The 22,598-nt window shown below is 40.3% G+C and overlaps 1 protein-coding gene across 3 annotated transcripts in view; it reads right to left on the reverse strand.

Annotated features, from left to right (window-relative positions):
• Nucleotides 1-16,742, reverse strand: part of ANKRD42 (ankyrin repeat domain 42) — a 69,145-nt gene extending 52,403 nt beyond the window's left edge. For 2 of the 3 annotated variants that reach the window (XM_068556376.1, XM_068556373.1), the window contains exons 1-4: nucleotides 15,729-16,742; nucleotides 11,921-12,087; nucleotides 3,729-3,836; nucleotides 653-772 (exon numbers count right to left, since the gene is read on the reverse strand). In XM_068556376.1, coding sequence (XP_068412477.1) covers nucleotides 653-772; nucleotides 3,729-3,836; nucleotides 11,921-12,087; nucleotides 15,729-15,786 — 453 coding nt within the window. In that variant the 5' untranslated portion in view covers nucleotides 15,787-16,742. The remainder of the gene's footprint in view (nucleotides 1-652; nucleotides 773-3,728; nucleotides 3,837-11,920; nucleotides 12,088-15,728) is intronic. The other variant, XM_068556374.1, reaches the window with a different exon arrangement.
• Between the last annotated feature and the right edge of the window lie 5,856 nt (nucleotides 16,743-22,598).

Here is a 22,598-nt window from a genome sequence, read left to right on the forward strand (position 1 = left end):
AGTCTTTTAAAAAAGAACTAGCCACATAAAAGTCGTTTCTAAAAAGGAACTTAACTAGTCATTTTACTGGTCACAAGTTCCTGACCAATAAAATGAAAGAGATGGATTCAAATGATCAAATCTTATCCTTGGGAGAATAACCAAAGAGTTAATGAAAAAATATTTAACTCTTATAAGAAGTTATTTTTTACAACCACTGGGTAATATTAAAAATAAATATCACAATAAATGAAATTTCTGGAGATATAAATCACTTTCTAAATTAGTGTATGAAATAACAGTTACAAAAGAAACAGGTAAACACACAGCAATTCAGAAAGATTTACAATCCCTGGTTAAGATGTGTCTGGAAGCTTCAGAATCTTCCCTGTTAAACTCTGAACTGACATGAAGAATCCATAGCCTCTGAAATATTTTGTGCCACTAAGCTGTTTTTTTTGTTGTTGTTGATGATTTATCTAAATTATTGCTCCCATGTTTAAAGATAGAAAAGCTAAAGAGAGAGATCAAATTACTTCCTCAAAGTCACATAAGGGATTTACAAAGTCAGGAAGAGATAACCAGACTACCAAATGTCAGTCCATATGATATGGACTGTATGGACTATAGTCCATATCATTATACATTCTCACTTATTAACAGGAATCCTCACCACTCCACTTCGCAGCATTATTTGTAAAGTGAAAGAATGTCCGTGTGTTGTAGCAAGGTGTAAAGGAGTGCATCCACGATCATCTTGAGCTGCCAGATTGGCTCCATTAATTATAAGAGCCTGAAAGTAGAGAAATAAGAATGAGTTTATATGAATACAGATGTTAAATCATAAATGCAGATGCAGATTATTTAAAGGCAAGGAATTTGTTAACCTATAGCTAAGCTATTATGTAAGTTCTTACATGTGTGCTACACACAAAGTGCGAGAAATTCTTAGCTACTCCTAAGAAAATGCTTGAGATCCTTTTTAACGTTGCCTAGGAGACATGTATACCTGATTTCACATTCTGATTTGAGCATGTACATACAATTTATAAAACAAACTTTTCATGAGCACAGATTAACAACCACTAACTTAAATAATTTAATGCTAAGCTAATAAAATTGAAATTTAAAATTCCTCTATTTCAAAAGCAGAATCTTTTATTAACTGGGTTTTGAATACAATAAAAGGATTTCATTATTAAAGTAACCAGTTCTAAGCTCCAAATCAAACTTCTAATGGCATCTGAGGAGACTCCATCTGAATTTACAATTGGCCCAGTTTCTGTATATGGGTTATATCATATACACAACACACCCCTTTATATAATATACGGAGTAATTGGTTTAAAAAATTATTAGCAAATATTTTTCAGTTTTATCTCCCTCAGACTTTTTTTCCTTTTTAACCAGCCTATATTTACCAGCATCTCAGCAAAAGTTTACTTAGTCATAATTCCTATCAAGAGTTTTAGGAAGAACAGTATCCATGATTTTGCCTGACTCCCACTAACAAACTAGTCAATAATCATCACAAACCATATACTGAGTGCTTAGTATGTCACTACAAAGAATATGAAGATATATCCACTTAGGGGATTAGGACACATGTAGAGACAAAGACAATCAACTATACAAAGCAGTCCTTGGTAAGTAACAACTACACAGTATAGTACCCCAAAACATCACAAAAGCTCTAAGAATGAAGAGACCACTTTGGGGAACAGAAGGACAATCAAGGGAGAGGGAGTGGGTTAAACTAATGCTTAGAGGAAGGAAAGCATCAAGTAAAGCTTCATTTGACCCTGATATCCCCTTAAGTTACTATTGTATTTGCTCCTTCCTTTCACTGCCTACTTTTCAAATACCTCAATGCCTCAACTTCAAATCCACCTGCAAATTGGGTGCTGTCCCTATCACTGCATAGAAATATAGCCAACCTCCCCCCATAGAGAGTTCTCTAGTTCAATGGCACTTCCTTAAGTGCTATTCCCCTTAGTTTTATTCTGTAAGTGATACTCTGCCTGACTTCAACTTCTTCCTTCACTTGCACAGCGCTAATGGGTCCTGGCTCTCTATCTCTCTTTCTCCTCTGAATTCCTTACTCATTTCGCTGCTTCCTCCCATCCCTACTAGTAACATTCTTCAACATTCAATCCTCAGTACTCTGTACTCTTCTCTAAGTTTATTACTCCTGAAATCTTTGTCACCAGTGTCCTTTTCAACTGCCCTGTCCTTCTGCACCCGAATGACCTATAGGCACCTTAAACTCAACATGGGCCAAAGTTGAACTCAACATCTTTCCTCCCAAACCTCCCCTGCCTTTCAGATGTCCCTATCTATAGTGCCATAATTATCTGTCGTTCTGACTCAAAACCTTACAGTCTCACTACACTTTGCCAATGCCTGCTATGCAAGATGTTTTAAATAATTTTCTTTGTTTCCCACTGCCACCAACTAATCTCACCCTCTATGGTTAGTGATAATACCAAAAGTCTCTGATTATCTTGCTTCCAAACTCTCTCTTCATCCTACATAATCCTGGATATATCTTGCTAGAATAATTTCCTGAAATACTGTTTTCATTACCACATTCCCCTGTTAATGTCCATGTGCATGTGTGTGTATGTATGTGTATGTGTGTATATACATATATATACACACATACACATGTGCATAGTATACATATAAAATTCTCTTTCCTATACAAATGAATCTTTATTCCTAAGACATTTTACAAATCTGGCTTTATTTAAACTTAGTTCAGAACAAATCATCTACACTCAGTCAAACTCATATTATGGTATATTCCTTGAACTCACCTCATTTTTCCAATTCAAAATTTCACATAGAATTATAGCATAGAGGTTAATGGGACAAAGTCTAGGTTCAAACCCTGGCTTTGTCACTAACTTAAGCAACGAACTTAACTCTCTGAATCTGTTTCCTAACCTACATGAAGGGAAACTCATAAGATTATTGTATTAAATGAAGTGATGCATGGGAGACGGTGATTGACACATAAAAAGTGTTCAATAAATAAAAATCATTATTTTTATTTGCTCCTGACACCATCCCTACCTACAATGCTTCTTCACTACTTATCTTTTTAAAATCAACCCATTCTTTTAGAATTAGCTGAAATTTCATTTCCTCCATTTATGATCCCCCTATCTTAAGTTCTACAGTTCTTCTCATCTATACTTTTCATGAGAACCTTACTCAGAGACTGTGATTTGTACTGTTTTGTAACTCACTGAGTAAAGCTACTGTCATTCCCAATAGAATCTCAGGCTTCTTATAGGCAGGGGCTGTTTGCTTATATGATTTTGTATTCCTCGAAGTTCCAGCCCATTTCACGACATTGATTAAGTCTATTTACTCTAATAAACTAGATCCTGCCACATATTTATGTATAACTCTGGCCAGGAAATACATTAAATGAGGAATTTTAGGCATGGCAAGCTATAAAGAAGATAATCTGGGCATGACTATGACATCCCTTAAAACAACCCAAACAGATAGCCAACTACTTTAGAGATAATATAATTTCCAATCTTATACAATCTGTTTGAGTGACAGTTGGTACCAAAATATCTGAGTCCTGGAATCCAGTAAGTTTTTGTTTAGAACATAGAACTACTAAGTCTATGGGATCAAATTATTAGAATAAAGGCAATAGCCCAACAGAACTATGCTAAAGTAATTAAACTTACTGAATTTTTTTAGAAAGTAACCAAAGTTATTATTACCTGCATGCAAGCATCCTGTCCCCTGATTGCAGCTATGTGAGCTGCTGTCCAACCTCTCACCGTTACTTGTGAGAGATCAGCTCCATGCCAGAGGAGCCAATGAAGACACTACGTTAAGAAAATACCCATGTTAACCATGTTAGCAGATATTTTTAACATTTTTATATCTTTAAAGTTAGTCTATCATCATGAAATACTACAGCCTGAGAAGCATCATAAGTGAATGAGGGGGCCAGGTATAAGAAAAACAAAAGCACAAGCACAATGATATGGTAACCCACATTTGGCCTTACTGTTGGGTAAACACTATGGAGTGGTAGGAGCTGTGGCAAACTGGAGACCACATTCCTTGTCCACAAGGTGAAATACTACTTAATCCCAGCCAGTTTTTGCAGTGAGTGAAATGCTGGTCCATATCTTATGTTTGACCAATACTCTACAAGCCAAACAAAACACATCTGTGGTCAAATTCACTCAATGGCTGCCAATTTACAATCTCTGCCATAGATCTTTAAATGGGTCCAGAAACTTCTCGTTATCACAGAAGACACTGTAATTCTGATGATACTTTCGAAGAAAATAAGTGGCATATTAAACAAAGTGGGGGAGTAAAATACATCTTCATTTAAGATTTTTTAAAATTAACTTAAGTCTCAATATAGTTCAGTACTAGAGGTCTGTGCCACATATAGTGTTACTGTCTTTATATGTTCAAGTTTGTAGATTCTACCTTAAAGACGTTTCTTTCTTTATAAAAGAATTGATTGTATCATTGGGATACACTGTCACATCGATCATTGCGATATCATTTTTTGAAAAGGCTAATCATTTAGGTAACATTTGCCTGTCATGGAGATTAATGGCCAATAAAATATGGGGGGTGGAGGTGAACCTCACTAATAATCACAGTAAGTCATTCATTTACTCAACAAATATTTATGGAGAACCAACTATATGCTAACACTGTACAGGTACTGGAGAATAAAACCACTGTAAACATTCACGTACAAGTTATTTATCTCTCCGGGGTAAATATGCAGAAGTGAGATTTCTGGGACACAGGTAAGTATATGTTGTTTAACTTTGTAAGAAACTGCCAAACTGTTTTCCAAAGTGACTGTACCATCTTACATTTCTACCAGCAGTGTATGAGAGTTCTAGTCGCTCCATATCCTTGTCAATATTTGCTATTATCATTTCTCTGGGTTATGTTTTTGTTTTTGTTTTGCCATACTAATAGGTGTGTAGTGACACCTAATTGTGGTTTTAATTTGCATTTCCCTAATGGCTAATGATGTTGAACACTTTTTTCATGTGCTCATTACCATCCACATGTCCTCTTTGAGAAAGTGTCTATTGAAGTCATTTGCCCGTTTTTAATTGGGCTGTTTTCTTACTATTGAATTGTGAGAGTCTCATATATTCTGGCTATAAGTTCTTAGTCATATTTATGATTTGCAAAGATTTGTAACTCACTGAGCAAAGATTTGTAACTCACTGAGTACTCCTATGTTTTCTTCTAGAAGTTCTATAAGGTTAAGTTTTACATTTGTTTATCATCGCTTTCAGTACATTTTTACATATGGTACCAAGTATGAGTTGAGGCTCACTTTCTTACGTATGACTGTCCAACTGTGCCAGCACCATTTAGTAAAAATACTATCTGTTCTCCATTAGATTGCCTTTGCATCTTTGTCAAAAATCAACTGACCAATCAGCAGGACTTCAGAAATGGCTAAGTGAGGAGCTTGGGAAATCCTCCCCAAGAAGCAATGACAAAGCTAGACAAAGTTGTCAAAAACAACCACTTAGGGAATTCCTTGGCGGTCCAGTGGTTAGGCCTCCAAGCTTCCACTGCAGGGGGCACGGGTTTGATCCCTGGTTGGGGAACTAAGATCACACATGCCACGTGGTGCGGCCAAAAAAAACCATTTAAAGACTCTGGAAGGCATACAACAAAATGAGAAGCATTTATTCAAGAAAAATCTACTGATTCTCAGAACAGGGAGAGCCTGTGGCATAGTAGCCTGGGACTACAAGGATCCTTACCCCCAGCGTCATGATGCATAAGTTCTACCCAGGTGGACAGCTCCACTGCCCTGCTGGAGGGACTGAAAAGTCCAGGCCCAGGCACATTTTCAAAAACAATTCTAATCCTCAGTGGCAACAATTTAGGAAAGCCAACATCAGAGCTAGCCTGAAGTCATGATACTTGTTGGGGCAAACAACAAAACTAAAAACCACCTAGAAAATTAACAGAAAAATACAAGAAATGAGACAGCCAAAGTGGGCCTTGCTAAGATTCCGCTTATCCCTTGTGATCTAAAAAGCTGTGTACATATACAAAGTCACTCATACTCAGGAAAGACTGAAGAGGTCCCAAGTTGGCTAGACATTCTTGGCTAGACATAAGGCCTTGAAAACACAGGGGGAAAAAAAAAAAAAAAAAAAAGCCAGGCTGACTTGTATACTGCTTGGACTTTGAAAACATTCCCCAAACCATACACAGATCTATCAGCAAAAGATGGACTCCTTACTGGCTCAAGGTATTTAGGCACAACCTCTGATTAATCACTGGCTGATCACTAAGCTATCCTGACCCAGGGGTGACCCCTATGAAGCCAGGCTTAAAAATAAAAACAAAGAGGGGAATTCCCTGGCAGTCCAGTGGTTAGGACGCCACGCTTCCACTGCAGGGGGCAAGGGTTCGATCCCTAGTCTGGGAAGATCCCACATGCCGTGGAGCAACTAAGCCCCTGTGCCACAACTACTGAAGCCCCCATGCCTAGAGCCCATGCTCCGCAACAAGAGAAGCCACCGCAATGAGAAGCCCGCGCACCGCAACGAAGAATAGCCCCCACTCGCCACAACTAGAGAAAGCCCGTGCGCAGCAACGAAGACCCAACGCAGCCTAGAATAAATAAATAAATAAATATTAAATAAAAAGGATATATGTATATATATATATGTATAACTGAGTCACTTTGCTGTACAGCAGAAATTAACACAACATTGTAGATCAACTATACTTCAACAAAATTTTTTTAAAAAAGAATTCTAATATCAAAGTTATTGTGAGGAATAGACAATATACTTTGTCAATACATACCAAAACTCAAGGCACCTAATAAATACTAAGCACTGCAAAAAATAAAAATTAAATGTCCAGTTTTCAAAATGTCCAAACTAAAAAATTATGAGACATACAAAGAAAACAAGAATGTATAACACATACACAGGAAAAAAAAGGAATCGATAGAAACCATCTCTGAGGTACTTCCCTGGCGGTCCAGTGGTTAAGACTCCGCAATTCCAATGCAGGGGGCACGGGTCCCATCCCTGGTCAGGGAACTAAGATCCCACATGCCATGAGGTGTGGACAAAAAAAAAAAGAAAAATAAAAGAAACCATCTCTGAGAGGGCCCAGATGCTCAACTCAGAAAGACTTCAAAGCAGGGGCTTCCCTGGTGGCGCAATGGTTGAGAATCTGCCTGCCAATGCAGGGGACACGGGTTCAAGCTCTGGTCTGGGAAGATCCCACATGCCGCGGAGCAGCTGGGCCCGTGAGCCACAATTACTGAGCCTGCGCGTCTGGAGCCTGTGCTCCGCAACAAGAGAGGCCGCGATAGTGAGAGGCCCGCGCACCACAATGAAGAGTGGCCCCCGCTTGCGACAACTGGAGACAGCCCTCGCACAGAAACGAAGACCCAACACAGCCATAAATAAATAAATAAATAAAGACTTCAAAGCAGCTATTACATATAGCTTTAGAGAACTAAAAGAGATTATTTTTTAAAGAACTTATGTTGGGACTTCCCTGTTAGCACAGTGGTTAAAAACCCCCCTGCCAATGCAGGGGGTAGCGGTTGGAGCCCTGGTCCAGGAAGATCCCACATGCCATGGAGCAACTAAGCCTGTGCACCACAACTACTGAGCCCACGTGCCACAACTACTGAAGCCCACACACCTAGAGCCTGGGCTCCGCAACAAGAGAAGTCACCTCAATGAGAAGCCTGCACACTGCAACGAAAAGTAGCCCCCGCTCGCTGCAACTAGAGAAAGCCCGCACGCAGCAATGAAGACTCAATGCAGCCAAATTAATTAATTTTAAAAAATTTATGTTTAATGAATTAAACAAAAATATGATGACAATGATTCATCAACTAGAAAATGAAGAGACAGAAATTTTTTTAAAAAAAGAAAATTCTGAAGGTGCAAAGTATATCTGAAATAAAAGTTTCCTACAGGGGCTCAAAAGCTGATTTCATCTGACAGGAGAAAAAAAATGAAGTCTAACAAAGCACAGTTTTCACCAGCTGTTAATTTAGTGATCATTTTTTACTACCAACATAAGTACCATGAGTCTTAAGAAATTTCAGAAAGGATAATAAAATGTAAAGGTATTAATGCAGTACTAAAGTAGAGAATTAGGAGATGATCCTCAAATGGGAAAGTAGAAAGGCGCCAAAACCTTTTGATTTAGATTTATTTTTGTTAAAATTTAACAAACATTTCTTGAACAGCTGCTATGCACTATGCTAGACAGTAAAAATATAAATTTAATTCAACAAATTCATCAATACAACAAACATTTATTGGGAACCCGCAATGTGACTCCAATATGCCAGACACTATGCTAGATGCTGTGGAAAAAAAGATAAATAAAACCCAAATGGTACCTTCAAAGAGCTCAAAATCTAACAGAGAGGGACTTCCCTGGCGGTCCAGTGGTTAAGACTCCGTGCTCCCAATTCAGGGGGCCCGGGTTCGATCCCTGAACAGGGAACTACATCTCGCATGCCGCAACTAAGACCCAGCGCAGCCAAATAAATAAAAAATAAATAAATAAATATTTTTTTTAAAAAATATTAAAGGGCTTCCCTATTAAAGGGCTTCCCTGGTGGCGCAGTGGTTGAGAATCTGCCTGCTAATGCAGGGGACACGGGTTCGAGCCCTGGTCTGGGAAGATCCCACATGCCGCGGAGCAACTAGGCCCGTGAGCCACTATTCCAGGCCTGCGCGTCTGGAGCCTGTGCTCCGCAACAGGAGAGGCCGCGATAGTGGGGGGCCCGTGCACCGCGATGAAGAGTGGCCCCTGCTTGCCGCAACTAAAGAAAGCCCTCGCACAGAAACGAAGACCCAACACAGCCAAAAATAAATAAATAAATAAATAACGGAGTTCCTTTAAAAAAATAAAAAAATATTAAAAAATATCTAACAGAGAATGCAATTCAATGTGATAAATACAATTTTTAAAATGTGTATAAAATTGAGGGAAAAGTTGCTAGTTGGAGGATACTGAGCGGGGAAAACAGAAGGCCCTGCCAAGTGGGTGCTACCTGACCTGGATTTCAACAAGCTAACCACTGGGAAGAGGTGAGACCAGGCAGACGAAACGGCATGTACACAGTCTATGATAATATGAAACAGTGGACTAGTTTGGGAAACGACAGTAGTCACAAGTACTGCAGCATAAAACAAGTCTGATGGGAGATGAGGTTGGAGAGGCAATTCTACCATATTAAATAGCTTAAACTTTATCCTACAGGATATAGAGAGTCACTACAGGGACTTAAGGAAGGTTTTAAGTAATAGCAGATTTTTGTTTTAGAGCAATAATTTTGTATGCCAGTTATGAACTAGAAGTAGACAAGACAGGAAAGAAGGAAATCAAGTAGCTCTAAGGCAGTGGCTATGAAGGTGGAAAGGACAAATTTGAGAGACAAAGGCGGAACAGAATCAACTGACTTAGGGATCAGTTCTCACTACATCAATGTGCATCATGAAGCACTTGACCTAGACAAATGTTGATACTGTGTTTTGCTTCTGTAAAATCCTGAGACAACTCAATGTGATGCAAAGGACATTAGCCTGGAAAACTAAGAAAGGGAGGGAAAAGAATAACAGTTTAGTTTTAGACCAACTAAATTTAAGATGCCAGTCAGATATGCATGAGCTGTTGATAAGCGCCGGATGCAGAAACCAGAATTCAAATTCTGGAGAGAAAGCGAATCAATGAATTATTATGTAAAAGTGATTAAGCCAAGGAAGTCTAAAAATGGCCTGGAGAGAGAGTGTAAAGTTGAAGAGAGACACCCATTGGCAAGAGCATAAAGAAAACCACTAATTTTAGAGAAGGCAGGGTAGGTTAATCAGAGAAGCTGAAAAGATCCCAGGAAAGAGATGAAATAAATGGTATAGCAACAAGTGCTATCCTATTTGAAATATGGCAGAGTAAAATCAGTATTTCCTCCTCTCTTCAAAATCATTTAAAAAATAAAAAAAGAGCAAGAAAACCCCATCTCTGATGAAGCTAGGAGATATCTGAAACCACAAAACAGATGGGAAAGCTGCCAAAGTATAGATCAAACAGGGATGTGGGAGGAAACAGCAGAGAAAATCCCCACGCAGGGCTGCAAGCACAGAAAGACCCGTCAAGGCACATTTCTCCCAGGTGAGAGGAAGCCACTAAAAGGCCAAAGCAAAAACCCCTACAGTTCAAGTGGGGCACACAAACTGGTGGAGAGAGATTCTTTGGACCAGATTTGGTTCCAAAAAGCAGAAAAGCCCAAACAAAGAAATCACACAGAGAAGCCATATTCATGGAAAGCAGACTCTGTTTGTGTGGCAGGGAAAAAAGAGAGTTGCACAGTGAATAGACCTACTGCAGCCTACAGACTGGGGAAATGTAATAGCTAAAATAAGTTCCCCCCACACAACCATGAATCATGAGAAAAATTCCAGTTGGCTTTGCACACAGCCCAAGAATAAGAAGTTGTGCATACAAATGAACTTATCTATGAAACAGAAACAGACTCACAGCCATAGAGAACAGACTTGTAGTTGCCAAGGGGGAGGGGGGTGGGAGAGGGGTGGATTGGGAGTTTGGGATTAGCAGATGCAAGCTATTATATACAGAATGGATAAACAACAAGGTCCTACTGTACAGCACAGGGAACTATAGTCAATATCCTGTGATACACTATAATGGAAAAGAATATGAAAAAGAATGTATATACATACGTATAACTGAATCACTTTGCCGTACAGCGGAAATTAAGACAACACTGTAAATCAACTATACTTCAATAAAATAAATTAATAAAAAAAAGAAATTGTGCATAAAAATATTCACTAAGCACTGCTTGTACTAGTGAAAAATTGAAACCAATGAAATATCCATCAATCAAAAAATCAATAAATTCTGATATTCATCTAAGAATAGACTATTACAACATGGCTGAAAGGAATGAACTAGAGTACGTATATGTAACCATGTCGTTAAAATGCAAAAACACATTGTTGAACAAAAAAAGCAAGCTGCAGAATGATACAAATAATATGATGACATTTATATAAAACATGTCCTTTAAAACAGTGATATAATCACATGTAATAACAGCATAAAACATATACGGTAATAATAAACACCAAATTCAGGGTAATAGTTATCTCTGGAGTTGGAAGGAGAGAAATGACACCTGGGAGGGGTGCTCAGGGACTTCAAATGTATCTGTGATACTCCATTTCTTTTCCAAAAATCTGAAGCAACTACAGCAAAAATATTAGGATTTGATAGAGCCAGGTATGCATTACATTATCCTCTGCAAGTTACCCTCTATGCTTGCCTTAGGAACCCAGCCGCCACCCTGTGAGGAAGCACAGACTAACCCACGTGTGGGGAACTCACAAAAAGACCCCCGTGGAGAGGGGTCAAGGGGCCCAGCCTACAACCAGCATCTACTACCAGATGTCTGCGTGAATAAGCCTTCAGAAGATTCCAGCCCTGGTTTTTAAATCTTCTAGGTGGAGCCCCAAACATCATGGAGTAGAGACAAGCTGTCCCTGAAATCCAAATTCCTGGTTCACTCCCGAGCATAAATAAATGGTTATTTTATACCACCAAGTTTTAGGATAACTTACTACAAAGGTAACCAGAACACCCAAATGTTAGACTGAACTGAAAAGAAAAATATTTGTATATAAATGTATAACTGAATCACTCTGCTGCACAGCAGAAATTAACAAAACATTGTAAATCAACTATACTTCAATAAAATAAATTTAAAAAAAAAAAGAAAAGAAAAATGTTTTCAGTGCCTAGCATAAGGCCTCAGTCCTGTTTGCTAAATTTACAAAATTGTCAACAGCGCTAAACTTACCTCAGTTTAATAATTTATATAGTTTCTTACCTCCAAACTGCCAGAATGTGCTGCCCAATGTAAAGGGGTAAATTTATGGAGAACGTCAACTTCATTAATGCTGGCACCACGTTCTACTATTTCTGAAAGCTGCTTTACATCTCCAGCGCGTACTGCATCATGTATGCTACCAAAATGCACTTTCTTCCTGGCACCTACTGAAAAACAAAATTGCTTAAAATATATTACAAAACTAAAAAAAGACTAAAGCAACGATCAAACTGAAAGTACAAAATCACTTTGGCTTTCCAAATAATTTACTACAAAGATGTTTGTGATTAACATCTTAATCTGACTTCAATTTCAGCTCTAATATGTAAAGAGCATGGACGTTTCACCCCCATCCATACAGGAAAAAAGCAGAACAAACTGAAAGTCAACAACTTTTCTTGCACTCATCAAAGAATTGAGGTCTCAGGACAAACGGCCACCCTGAATTTGGAGAGACAGGCAAATACAGAGAAACACTGTCAAGTTCAGCTTACCTGGATCAGAAGCCACTAGAACCATAAGCTTCTAAAAGCACTTAAATAGTAATTTTGACAAATTGCTGGGGGCTGGGTATGTAGTAGCCTAACAGTGAGAAACTCCTCGGGGCCATAGTCTTAGAGGAGGTCCCCTCATTTTCATAGATTTTACCTTCAAAACTCCACCAGGTTATCTCTGTGAAAAACCAAGAAAAATCACCTCATGTCTTTGGTAAAGGAGGAGAGAGGTAACCACTTTGAAATCTGCCCAGCTATTCTCTGTAACAAAGGCCTACTCTCCAGTGAAAAAGACTTTACTAGAACCTTATCTCACATAGGCAGATATATTTTACTAATATTTTTCATATCTTTCTCATATGTCCTACACTAAGAAAGGAATGGCAGGTCACAATTTTTACTTCGTATATTCTAGCGTCTTATATTTTATAATATAATGTTCCAAACATCAAGACTGGATTGTCAGCCTTATTGTACCATGAAATATTTTAATGTGCATTGTGAACCAGAAGTAATAAAAGTATCTAAGCACGAACAGACAGTTGTTGGAGAAGGAAGAAGTAAATAGTTCAATCAAAGCATTTCCTAAACCAAACAAACAGGCACAATTCCTGACCTCAAATTGTTTTGAAAAGAACTCACCAACACCTCTGGCAGATAATCTATGCAGCCTTGTATTACTATTTATCTATGTATATGTCCTCTCTCCACAATTAGCATGTTAATTTCTTGACGGCTGAAATCATATCTTACACCAACCCTTAGCAAAATGCTATGCATTTTACTCAAAAGTCCTTTCTGAGCATTTACCATATGCCAGGCACTACGATAACACAATGAATAGACATGGATTTAAGACATTTTCTTTCCACTGACACTTTAAAATCTATTGGGATAAATTCAATGAAATCGAAAACCTGACAGTAACATCCTAAGAGATTACAGGTAAAATAAAGGAGGAGGAGGAAACACTCGAGCAAGTCTTTGAAGAACGATTAAGGTCTATGCATACGGGAAAGAGAGTAAGGAAGCACCCCGAGAAAACCAAACCACTTGGTAAATGTTTAATGATGTTAATCCCCTAGGTCAGACCTTCATTACTCTCCTTTATGTTTGTTTTTTTTATATTTTGGCCATGCCGTAAGGCATGTGGGGTCTGAGTTCCCCGACCAGGGATCGAACCCATGCCCCATGCAGTGGAAGCACGGAGTCTTAACCACTGGACCTCCAGGGACTTCCATTATTCTCCTTTAAACTAGTACTGCAAGATCTACAAATGATGTTCTACCCACTCTAATACATTTTATACAGGGACGCTCTAATCCATCGTATACAAGGACAGTATTCTGATCACTTCATTCCTCCACTCTGAACTGCTTCTGGTTATCCACTGCTAGTCTAGAGAACCAAATCCAAACCCTCAGTATGACAGTCTATGCCCTCCCATAATTTGGCTCCATCTAATTTGACAGCCTTTTTTCTCACCACATTTCGTTCCAATTTATTCATTCATCCACCCATCCATCCACTCAACATTAATCTGGTATCTACCATAAGGATAGAAAGATAAAGAAGACATGGTCTCTATCCTCAAGGAACTCACAGAGATATACAAACACAAATTACAAAATAATGTAGTAAGAGCAATGACAGAAATATTCATAAGAAGTCATGAAAGCACAGAAGACTTCTAACTCAGCTAGGGTAGGAGGGAAGGAGAGCAGAAAAAGATTTTTAGAGAAGGTAACACCTAAGATGAATCTTCAAGGATTAGCAGTAATTTGCCAGGTGAAATGGATGCGGGGAAAGGCATCCTGGACAGGTCAAGAAACTATAAAAATACCCACCCTATTGTTGAAGCATAAAGTGGAAGGAAAAGAGGCTAGAATTAGACAAGAGGCAGGCTGTGCTGGAACTTGTTGAACTTGAGCAGAGAGTGGGGAGTCATTGAGGGATTTTAAGCAGAAGAATAAGAATGATCAGATTTGTAATGCTGAGTCTATATGGCTGGCTGCAGTGAGGCGAATTCATTGAGCAAAGGGCAAGAGTAGAGACTCAGGGAGACCATGTAGGAAGATATCTACAGTAGTCTACACCAGAGAGGTTGAGACCCTCAACCAAGTGAATGGCAGTAGGAACAGAAAAGGAGACAGATTCAACATGTATTAAGGAAACAGGATGAATTGAACTTGGATGGATATAGTGGGTGAAATAAGGGAAAAGTAACGGGACAACTCCAAGGTGTCTGGCTTAGTTACATAAGTGGTGTACTGCCACTGAGACAGCGAACACTAAAGGACAGAGAGGGCATATGAATACAAAATTATATTTTGAATGTGTTGATCTTGAGGTGCCCATGGAAGAGTTGCAGAAAGGAGTTGTACATATGAGTCTGCAGCTCCAGTGAGAGGTCTGGAGTTGAGTTCTCAGTGTTAGCTGTGTCTCAGTATTAGGCAGTTTTTTCTGATCCCCAACCTCACCCTATACTGGAGCCAATGGCCCTCTACTCTTCTTTATAGCATTCATCACACCAGTAATTACTTGCTGAGTATTCATCTTCCCCACTAGGAGGAAGGACTGTGCCTGTCTTCTCTGCTTACATATCCTTAAGACAAAGCACATAATAGCCACTCAATAAATATTTACTGGATGACTGAATGAATAACAGATTCTGGGGTCGTCAGTAGGGTTGAAGCCATAGTACATGACAAGGAAAAAAGCACTAATGATGGCACTATCCAAGGAAAAAAGCAACGTTTTAAGAAGAGGACAGAAGAAAATTCAGGGTAGATAAGTAGATAGGTAGGTAGGTAGGTAGGTAGGTAGGTAGGTAGGTAGGTAGATAGATAGATAGATAGATAGATAGATAGATAGATAGATAGATAGATAGATGGATAGAGTCAGTAGAGTGGAAGGATAGGTAGATAGATAGATAGATGGATGGATAGATAGATAGAGTCAGTAGAGTGGAAGGAAGAAAATGAGATAAGTCTAATATTATCTCCACAGAGTCAAATGCTGCAGAGACGGTAAGAACTTAAAAGGGTCCATACATTTTAACAAGAGTTGATGTCAGCTGGGAACGAAGTCTCAGGAACGCGCGCAGATATTAAAATAAAAAAGAAAGTAAAGCTGAAATGAGGAAGGATAGGGGCCAGGTGAGCAGCTTTGGGACCTACTGAAAACGGGTCAATTAAGGGAAATGAGGAGTAACAGGTGAGAAAGGGAACTGCCAGAAGGGGCGAAGCTCCTGTGAGCTGAAGTGAGAAAAGGAGTGTGGCAGAGACGAGGGCCAGCGAAGTAATCTGACTCACACGGGGTCGCAGTCTCCGTGGAGGAGGTGGAGGGGCCTGAACCGGACACCCCGGGCATGGTGCGACCCGTCGGACTCCAGGGAGGAGTCGAGTCCAGGCCCCTGCTGCTGCGGCGGTCTTCGCTCGCTGTCACCCACGAGCCAGTGCAGCAGCGGCTGTCTTTCTCGTCGTCGCTGGGCCCGGGGACGCCGTCCTCCGTCGTTCTCTCCCAGAAGCCCCGGCAGCGGGAACCTTCGTCTTCGCTTTCTCTCTCCCAGAAGCGGCGACGGCTGGCGTCTTCGCTGACGCTCACCACGGAGGAGTCGCTGGCCACGTAGCCGCGGTCTTCACTCACCCCCTCCTCCCAGGAACCGCTGAGGCTGCGGCCGCCATCCACACTTCCGCCCTCCCAAGAGTCACTGAGGCGGCGGCTGTGGTCGTCACTGCCTCTCTCCCCGGAGTCGCTGGTTCGGGGACCCCGGACCTCCCTGACTCCCTCCCAAGTCCCACCGAGACGGAGGCCGCGGTCTCCTCTGACCGTTCCCCCGGAGTCACTAGTGGGGTGGCTTCCGACTTCACTTAAACTCACGTCGCTGCTGCAGTCTCCCCTTACTCTCTCCCAAGAGTTGCTGGGACGGTGGCCACCGTCTCCCCTGACTCTCTCCTGAGAGACACTGCGACGGTGGCCCAGGTCTTCACTGACCCTTCTCGAGTCATTGCGGGAGAAGCCGACATCTTCACTTGCTCTTCCCGTCGGTACCCTGCAGCGGTGGTCGCTGCCTTCACGGATTCTTTCCCTGTCTTCGCTACGACTAAAGCCCTGGCCTTCGCTAACTCTTTCCCTGGATTGGTCGCCGCGATGGCCGTGCCGGCCGTTTATCCTCCACACGCGATGGCTGGTGCGGCGGCCGCCGTCTTTGGTTGCTACTCCCCGCGATTCGCTGTGGCGGCGGCCGCCGTCTGCGAGTACCCTCTCCCCCGAGTCGCTTTCCAGCGTCCCGACTCCAGCCACCTGGTTGCAGCGGTGGTGGAGCCGTCGCCTTGGAAATGAGTAAACTTCCGGCGTGCTGCGGTCATTTCCGGTTCCTCGAGGTCGTGCGTCACTTCCGGCTTCCCTGCAATTTTTTTTTTTTTTTTTTTTTTTTTTTTTTTTTCCCCAAGGCTTCTCCTCTAGAGATGGTGGAGTGGACTGGTTTTCGGTGAAATTCCGCTCGGTCTCACATTCAGCCTGTCTAGGCCCCGCCTCTATAACGGCCTGGCATAGGTCGCGCCCGCCGTGGCTCGGCGACGCACGTGGAGACTCCAGGACTGCAGTCGGCGTAGGTGACCTGCGTGTGTGCCTCGGGCCAGACGGGGCCTTTTATCCTCGGCAAACCGAGTGTCATTTTTCAGTGCTGGTTGGAGCACTGGAGAAAATATATTCTTACCCAATCATTTCATAAGTATGGACAAAAGACCTAACGGAGGAGTTAGCAGCTGCAGCGCTATCGTTGCGTGTTACTACTGCCAGGCTCTTTGATAATCGCTTGGTACTAATTCTCACACTAATTTTGTAAGGTAGGTGTTATCCCCATTTTACAGGTGAGGAGATTCAGGGTATCAGTAATTTGCTAAGATCCAACAGCAGATAAGTTGTGAAGCCAGTATAAAAACACAGGTCATTAGTCAAAAGACTGCACCAGGTCTCCTGACTCCAAGGTTCCTTTCACTGTAAAATGTTTACTTTCAACAGTTTGGCCCAGATCTTTTTCTGCAACCCTATTGCATAACGTGTATTCTTCCATTCATATTTATAGCAAATGTATCGGTCAGGTCTTGTGCTAGCAGCTGAAAACACAGAAATTAGAATTCTCTGCCCTCCAAGGGCATCACCCACCTTGATTCTCCTCCTACCCTGTTTTTTCCCATCCTTTTGCCACAGGTTTTGTTTAGTGAACACAGCTGGCAAATTCCCGTGACCCTACCTTTCCTCTCTTGAAATACAGTAAATGCCTTTCTTTAACTTCCATGGCCTTTTGTAACATTAATAACTTCCATTTGTTGAGTTCTTATGATGAGTCTGGCACTGTACTGAGCGCTTTATATTAGTTTTTCTGTTTAATCCTTAACATAACCTACCAGGATAGTATTACCGTTCCTTTCTACAGTTAGAGAAGTATAGCACCAAAGTTAATTGCCTGAGGGTACACAGCTAGTAAGTATTAAGTCCCTGCATTAGGTTTCCAACCTAGGTCTTTGATTTTGCTGTGCATACTCCTCGAAGTCTCTGAATTCCCACAGCCTTTATTAGACGACTTATCATACTGTGTTACAATTACCTATTTAACAGTTGGTGCTCACCCCTACCCCCCACGGACTCTGACCTTCTGGAAGGTAGAAACTGTATCATTATTCATCATGACATCATCTAGAATACTTAGTTGAAGGGAAGGGTTTACTAACTGTTGTGTGGGTGAGTGAGTGGGTTGATGGTTGGTTGATTGTCTGGTGGATGAACTGATAGATTGAAAGTAAAATTTTTCAGGGACTTCGCTGGCAGTCCAATGGTTAAGACTCTGCGCTTCCACTGCAGGGGGCATGGGTTTGATCCCTGGTCGGGGAACTAAGATGCTGTATGCTGCTCGGCGTGGCCAAAAGAAAAGTAAGAAAAAAAAGTAAAATTTTTCAGTTGGAAAGGAATTTGGGATTAGTCAGCCCAATCCTCTCATTTTTGGAAATGGGGCAACTGAGGCCTATTGTCTTACCAGACATCTATTGAGTTATTAATATGGGCCAGTTTTTATGCTAAATGATTTGCAAATAGTCTTAAACTTAATCTGTATTATTATTTCTGTTTTTAAGGGGAAGAAATCAAGATTTGGCCAAGATCACATAACTAGGTGGTGGGGAGTTGGAACCCACTATGACTGAACTCCAAATTAATACAGTGTTTGTAGCCAGTTATATAATAATGGTAAAGGCATTACTTTTTTGCTCTGTTGTATGGATAAACACACTGAGGCTGAGGGAATAAGGCAGCACACTCTTAAAGGATACACACTTGGTTGAAAGGATCAGAAAAGGAAACAGAAACACAGAGAAGCAGAAAAAGTAAAATCTCCCAAAATAAACTTGAAAGGAATTAAAAATAAAAGCAGAAGTTAATGAAATAGAAAATAAAATTGATCATAATAGTAGCTGGTGTTCAAAAAGAACAATAAATAGACAGCAAATCTGAGGAAGAAGAGGAGAGAAAACAATATCAGAAGCAAAGGGAACACATTACAGATATGAGGGACTTTGAAAACAAGTGAATTATGTAGTGTAACCTTATACTAATAATCTTGAAAATTGACTTGGACAATTTTTTAGGAAAATATAAATTTTTAAAAATTGGCTCAAGAGTTAGAAAACGTTAATAAACTGATAATTATAAAAGAATGCCTGGGCTTCCCTGGTGGCACAGTGGTTAAGAATCAGCCTGCCAATGCAGGGGACACGGGTTCGAGCCCTGGTCCGGGAAGATCCCACATGCCGTGGAGCAACTAAGCCCATGCGCCACAACAACTGAGCCTGCGCTCTAGAGCCCGTGAGCCACAACTACTGAGCCCACCTGCCACAACTACTGAAGCCTTCACGCCTTAGAGCCCGTGCTCCACAACAAGAGAAGCCACCTCAATGAGAAGCTCACACACCGCAGCAAAGAGTAGCCCCCACTCACTGCAACTAGAGAAAGCCCACACACAGCCACAAAGACACAACGCAGCCAAAAATAAAAATAAATTAAAAATGTAAAAAAAATAAGAATGCCTTACGTATCCCAGACAAAAGTCACTAGGAACAAGGCATAGAGGAAAATGGAATACTTTCCAACTTTGAAGGTAGCATAACCCCAACAGAATCTAAACAAGGATAGTGAAGAAAAACTTAACACCTCAGTCTCACTTATGAATATACATGCAAAAATCCTAAGGAAACTATGAAGCCAGCAGTACATTTAGAGAATAATGTCATAACCAAGCTGGGTTTATCCTACTAGTACAGGATGGGTCAACATTAGACAATATAGTAATGAAAATTTCCTACATTAATAGATAAAAACTATGATCTTAATTGATACTGAAAAAGCACTTGAAAAATTAGCATCTATTACTGATTTTAAAAGAAGAAAATAAAATTCATATTAAGCAAGTAATAAAAGGAAGTTTGCTTAACTGGATGAAGGGTATCAACCAGAAATAAACAGCATGCTAATGTCATAGTCCAGGTTATCTGCTATCATTCCTATAATTCTGCATTGTTTTGAGAATTTTGGACACAGTATAATAAGCAAGATAAAATATGAAATTGGAAAGGAAGAAATTAAGGCAAATGATAATTGTATGCCTGGAAAATCTAAGACAACTGTAAAATACCATTAAATATTAGAATAAAGAGTTTATTAAAATAAGCTATCAGAGCAACCTACAGAATTAAGATTACCTATATACTAGATATAATAAAATTTTAAATGTAAAGGAAGATCTTGTTCACAATAGCAGCAATGATGGCAAAATATCCTAGAAATTAACCTATCAAGAAGTGAACAAAGGGACTTCCCTCGTGGTCCAGTGGTTAAGAATCCACCTTCCGATGCAGGGGATGCGGGTTTGAGCCCTGGTCAGGGAACTAAGATCCCACATGCCATGGGGCAACTAAGCCTGTGCACTCTAGAGCCTGCACATCACAACTAGAGAGCCCACGTGCCACAACTACTGAGCCCGAGCACTCTGTAGCCCACGCCACAAATAGAAGGCCGTGCACCATGACAAAAGAGCCCATGTGCTGCAACTAAAGACCCGAAGCAGCCAAATAAATAAATATTTTAAAAGTAAATTATTAAAATGAACAAAACCTATGTGACAAAAATCATAAAACTTCATTTATGGATGTTACAGAAGATCCAAATAAATGGAAAGATAACCTGTGTTCCCTACATGAGTAGGCTCAGTACTGTAAAGATAACGATTCTCTTCAAACTGGAAATTTGTTGCATTTCAAGTACAAATTCTAATGTAATTTTTAGTGGAGATGGGCAAGATGTTTTTAAAATTTATCTGGAAGAATAAATGTGCAGTATTAACCAAAACATTTTTGAAAAAGAGGAACTACTGAGGACTTACCCAAATACATATCAGAACTGTAAGGCTAGAGTATTTAGAACATGATAGTATTGGAACAGGACTGGACAAATAGATTAGTGGAACAAACTAAAATCCTGAAATAACCCCCTTTTTATTTATGTTTGTGTTTATTATAGAGGTGGCATTTCAAATAGAGAAATGAGGGCTCTTCAGAATTTCCATATACAAAAATTTCAGAAGAATTAAAGATATTAAAGTGTTAGAAGGAAATACAGAAAATTTCTTTTATAAATCTTAGGAAGGCCTTCTTAAGCAAAACAAGCCCCACAGAAAAAAAGTTTACTATATAAACTTAAATGTTTATGCCACAAGATACTTACCATAAAGTTGAGACCAGAGATAGGCTTAATGTTTATTATCTTCTAACAATTTAACTCAGTGATAAAGAGTAAGTCGATAGGGGCTTCCCTGGTGGCACAGTGGTTAAGATTCCACCTGCCAATGCAGGGGACATGGGTTCGAGCCCTGGTCCGGGGAGATCCCACATGCCGTGGAGCAACTAGGCCCGTGTGTCACAACTACTGAGCCTGCACTCTAGAGCCTGCGAGCCACAACTACTGAGCCTGCGAGCCACAACTACTGAGCCTGCGTGCCACAACTACTGAAGCCCGTGCACCTAGAGCCCATGCTCCACAACAAGAGAAGCCACCGCAATGAGAAGCCTGCACGCCTCAACGAAGAGTAGCCCCCACTCACCGCAACTAGAGAAAGCCCATGCACAACAACGAAGACCCAATGCAGTCAAAAATAAATAATAAATTTTTTTTTAAAAAAAGGGTAAGTCGATTGAAAAATTAATGAGCAAAAAACAAAAATACCAAGAGCATATTACAAAAGAAAGGATATTCACAATAGAGAAAGACAGCTGTTTGTGCATCACAATGATAAAAACTAAAAGATTATGGATAATGAGTTTTGGAAGAGGTTGGCTAAACAAAGCACTGAAGATCCTGCTGGTGAAAGGCTAAATTGGCGTGACCCATGAAGGACAATTTGGCAGTATCTGTCAGAATTCTAAGTACACATTAACCTTGAACCAGCAACTATTCAGTTGTAAAATCTTCAAAAATAACTTGCTCAGCTGTATGTACTAGGATAGTCATTGCAACACTTTGTAAATAATTAGGAACTTGAATATACATCAGGGAAAGAATGGCTAAATAAATTATGCTATATTCATATGATGAAATATTACACGGGGGAGAAATGCAGATCTACGTGCATTAATCAAAATGGAAAGAGTTGTAAGATAGAGTAAATGAAAAAAGAGGCAGAAGAATACATACGTGGTGTCATCTGATTTCAAAAAACTACTTTTTAAAAATTTTTTTCAAAATTTGGTAAAGATCTATACTAAATTGTTAACTCAGTGGTTACTATAGAAAAAGAAAGATATGAAAGGAGACTTTATTTTCTATACTTCTGGTATTTTTTAATTTTTAAAAAATTCCTAAGTAAAACTATAAAAGCACAGGAAGACATGCACTGTCACATAAAGCAAAAAAAGATTAAGAAGTATAGGGCTTCCCTGGTGGTGCAGTTGTTAAGAATCCGTGTGCCAATGCAGGGGACACGGGTTTGAGCCCTGGTCCACGAAGCTCCCACATGCCACGGAGCAGCTAAGCCTGTGCATCACAACTACTGATCCTGTGCTCTAGAGCCCATGAGCCAAAACTACTGAGCCCGTGTGCCACAACTACTGAAGCCCACGCGCCTAGAGCCTGTGCTC

Source organism: Eschrichtius robustus, chromosome 11 (genome assembly GCF_028021215.1).
Source record: "Eschrichtius robustus isolate mEscRob2 chromosome 11, mEscRob2.pri, whole genome shotgun sequence".
Classification (NCBI taxonomy): domain Eukaryota; kingdom Metazoa; phylum Chordata; class Mammalia; order Artiodactyla; family Eschrichtiidae; genus Eschrichtius; species Eschrichtius robustus.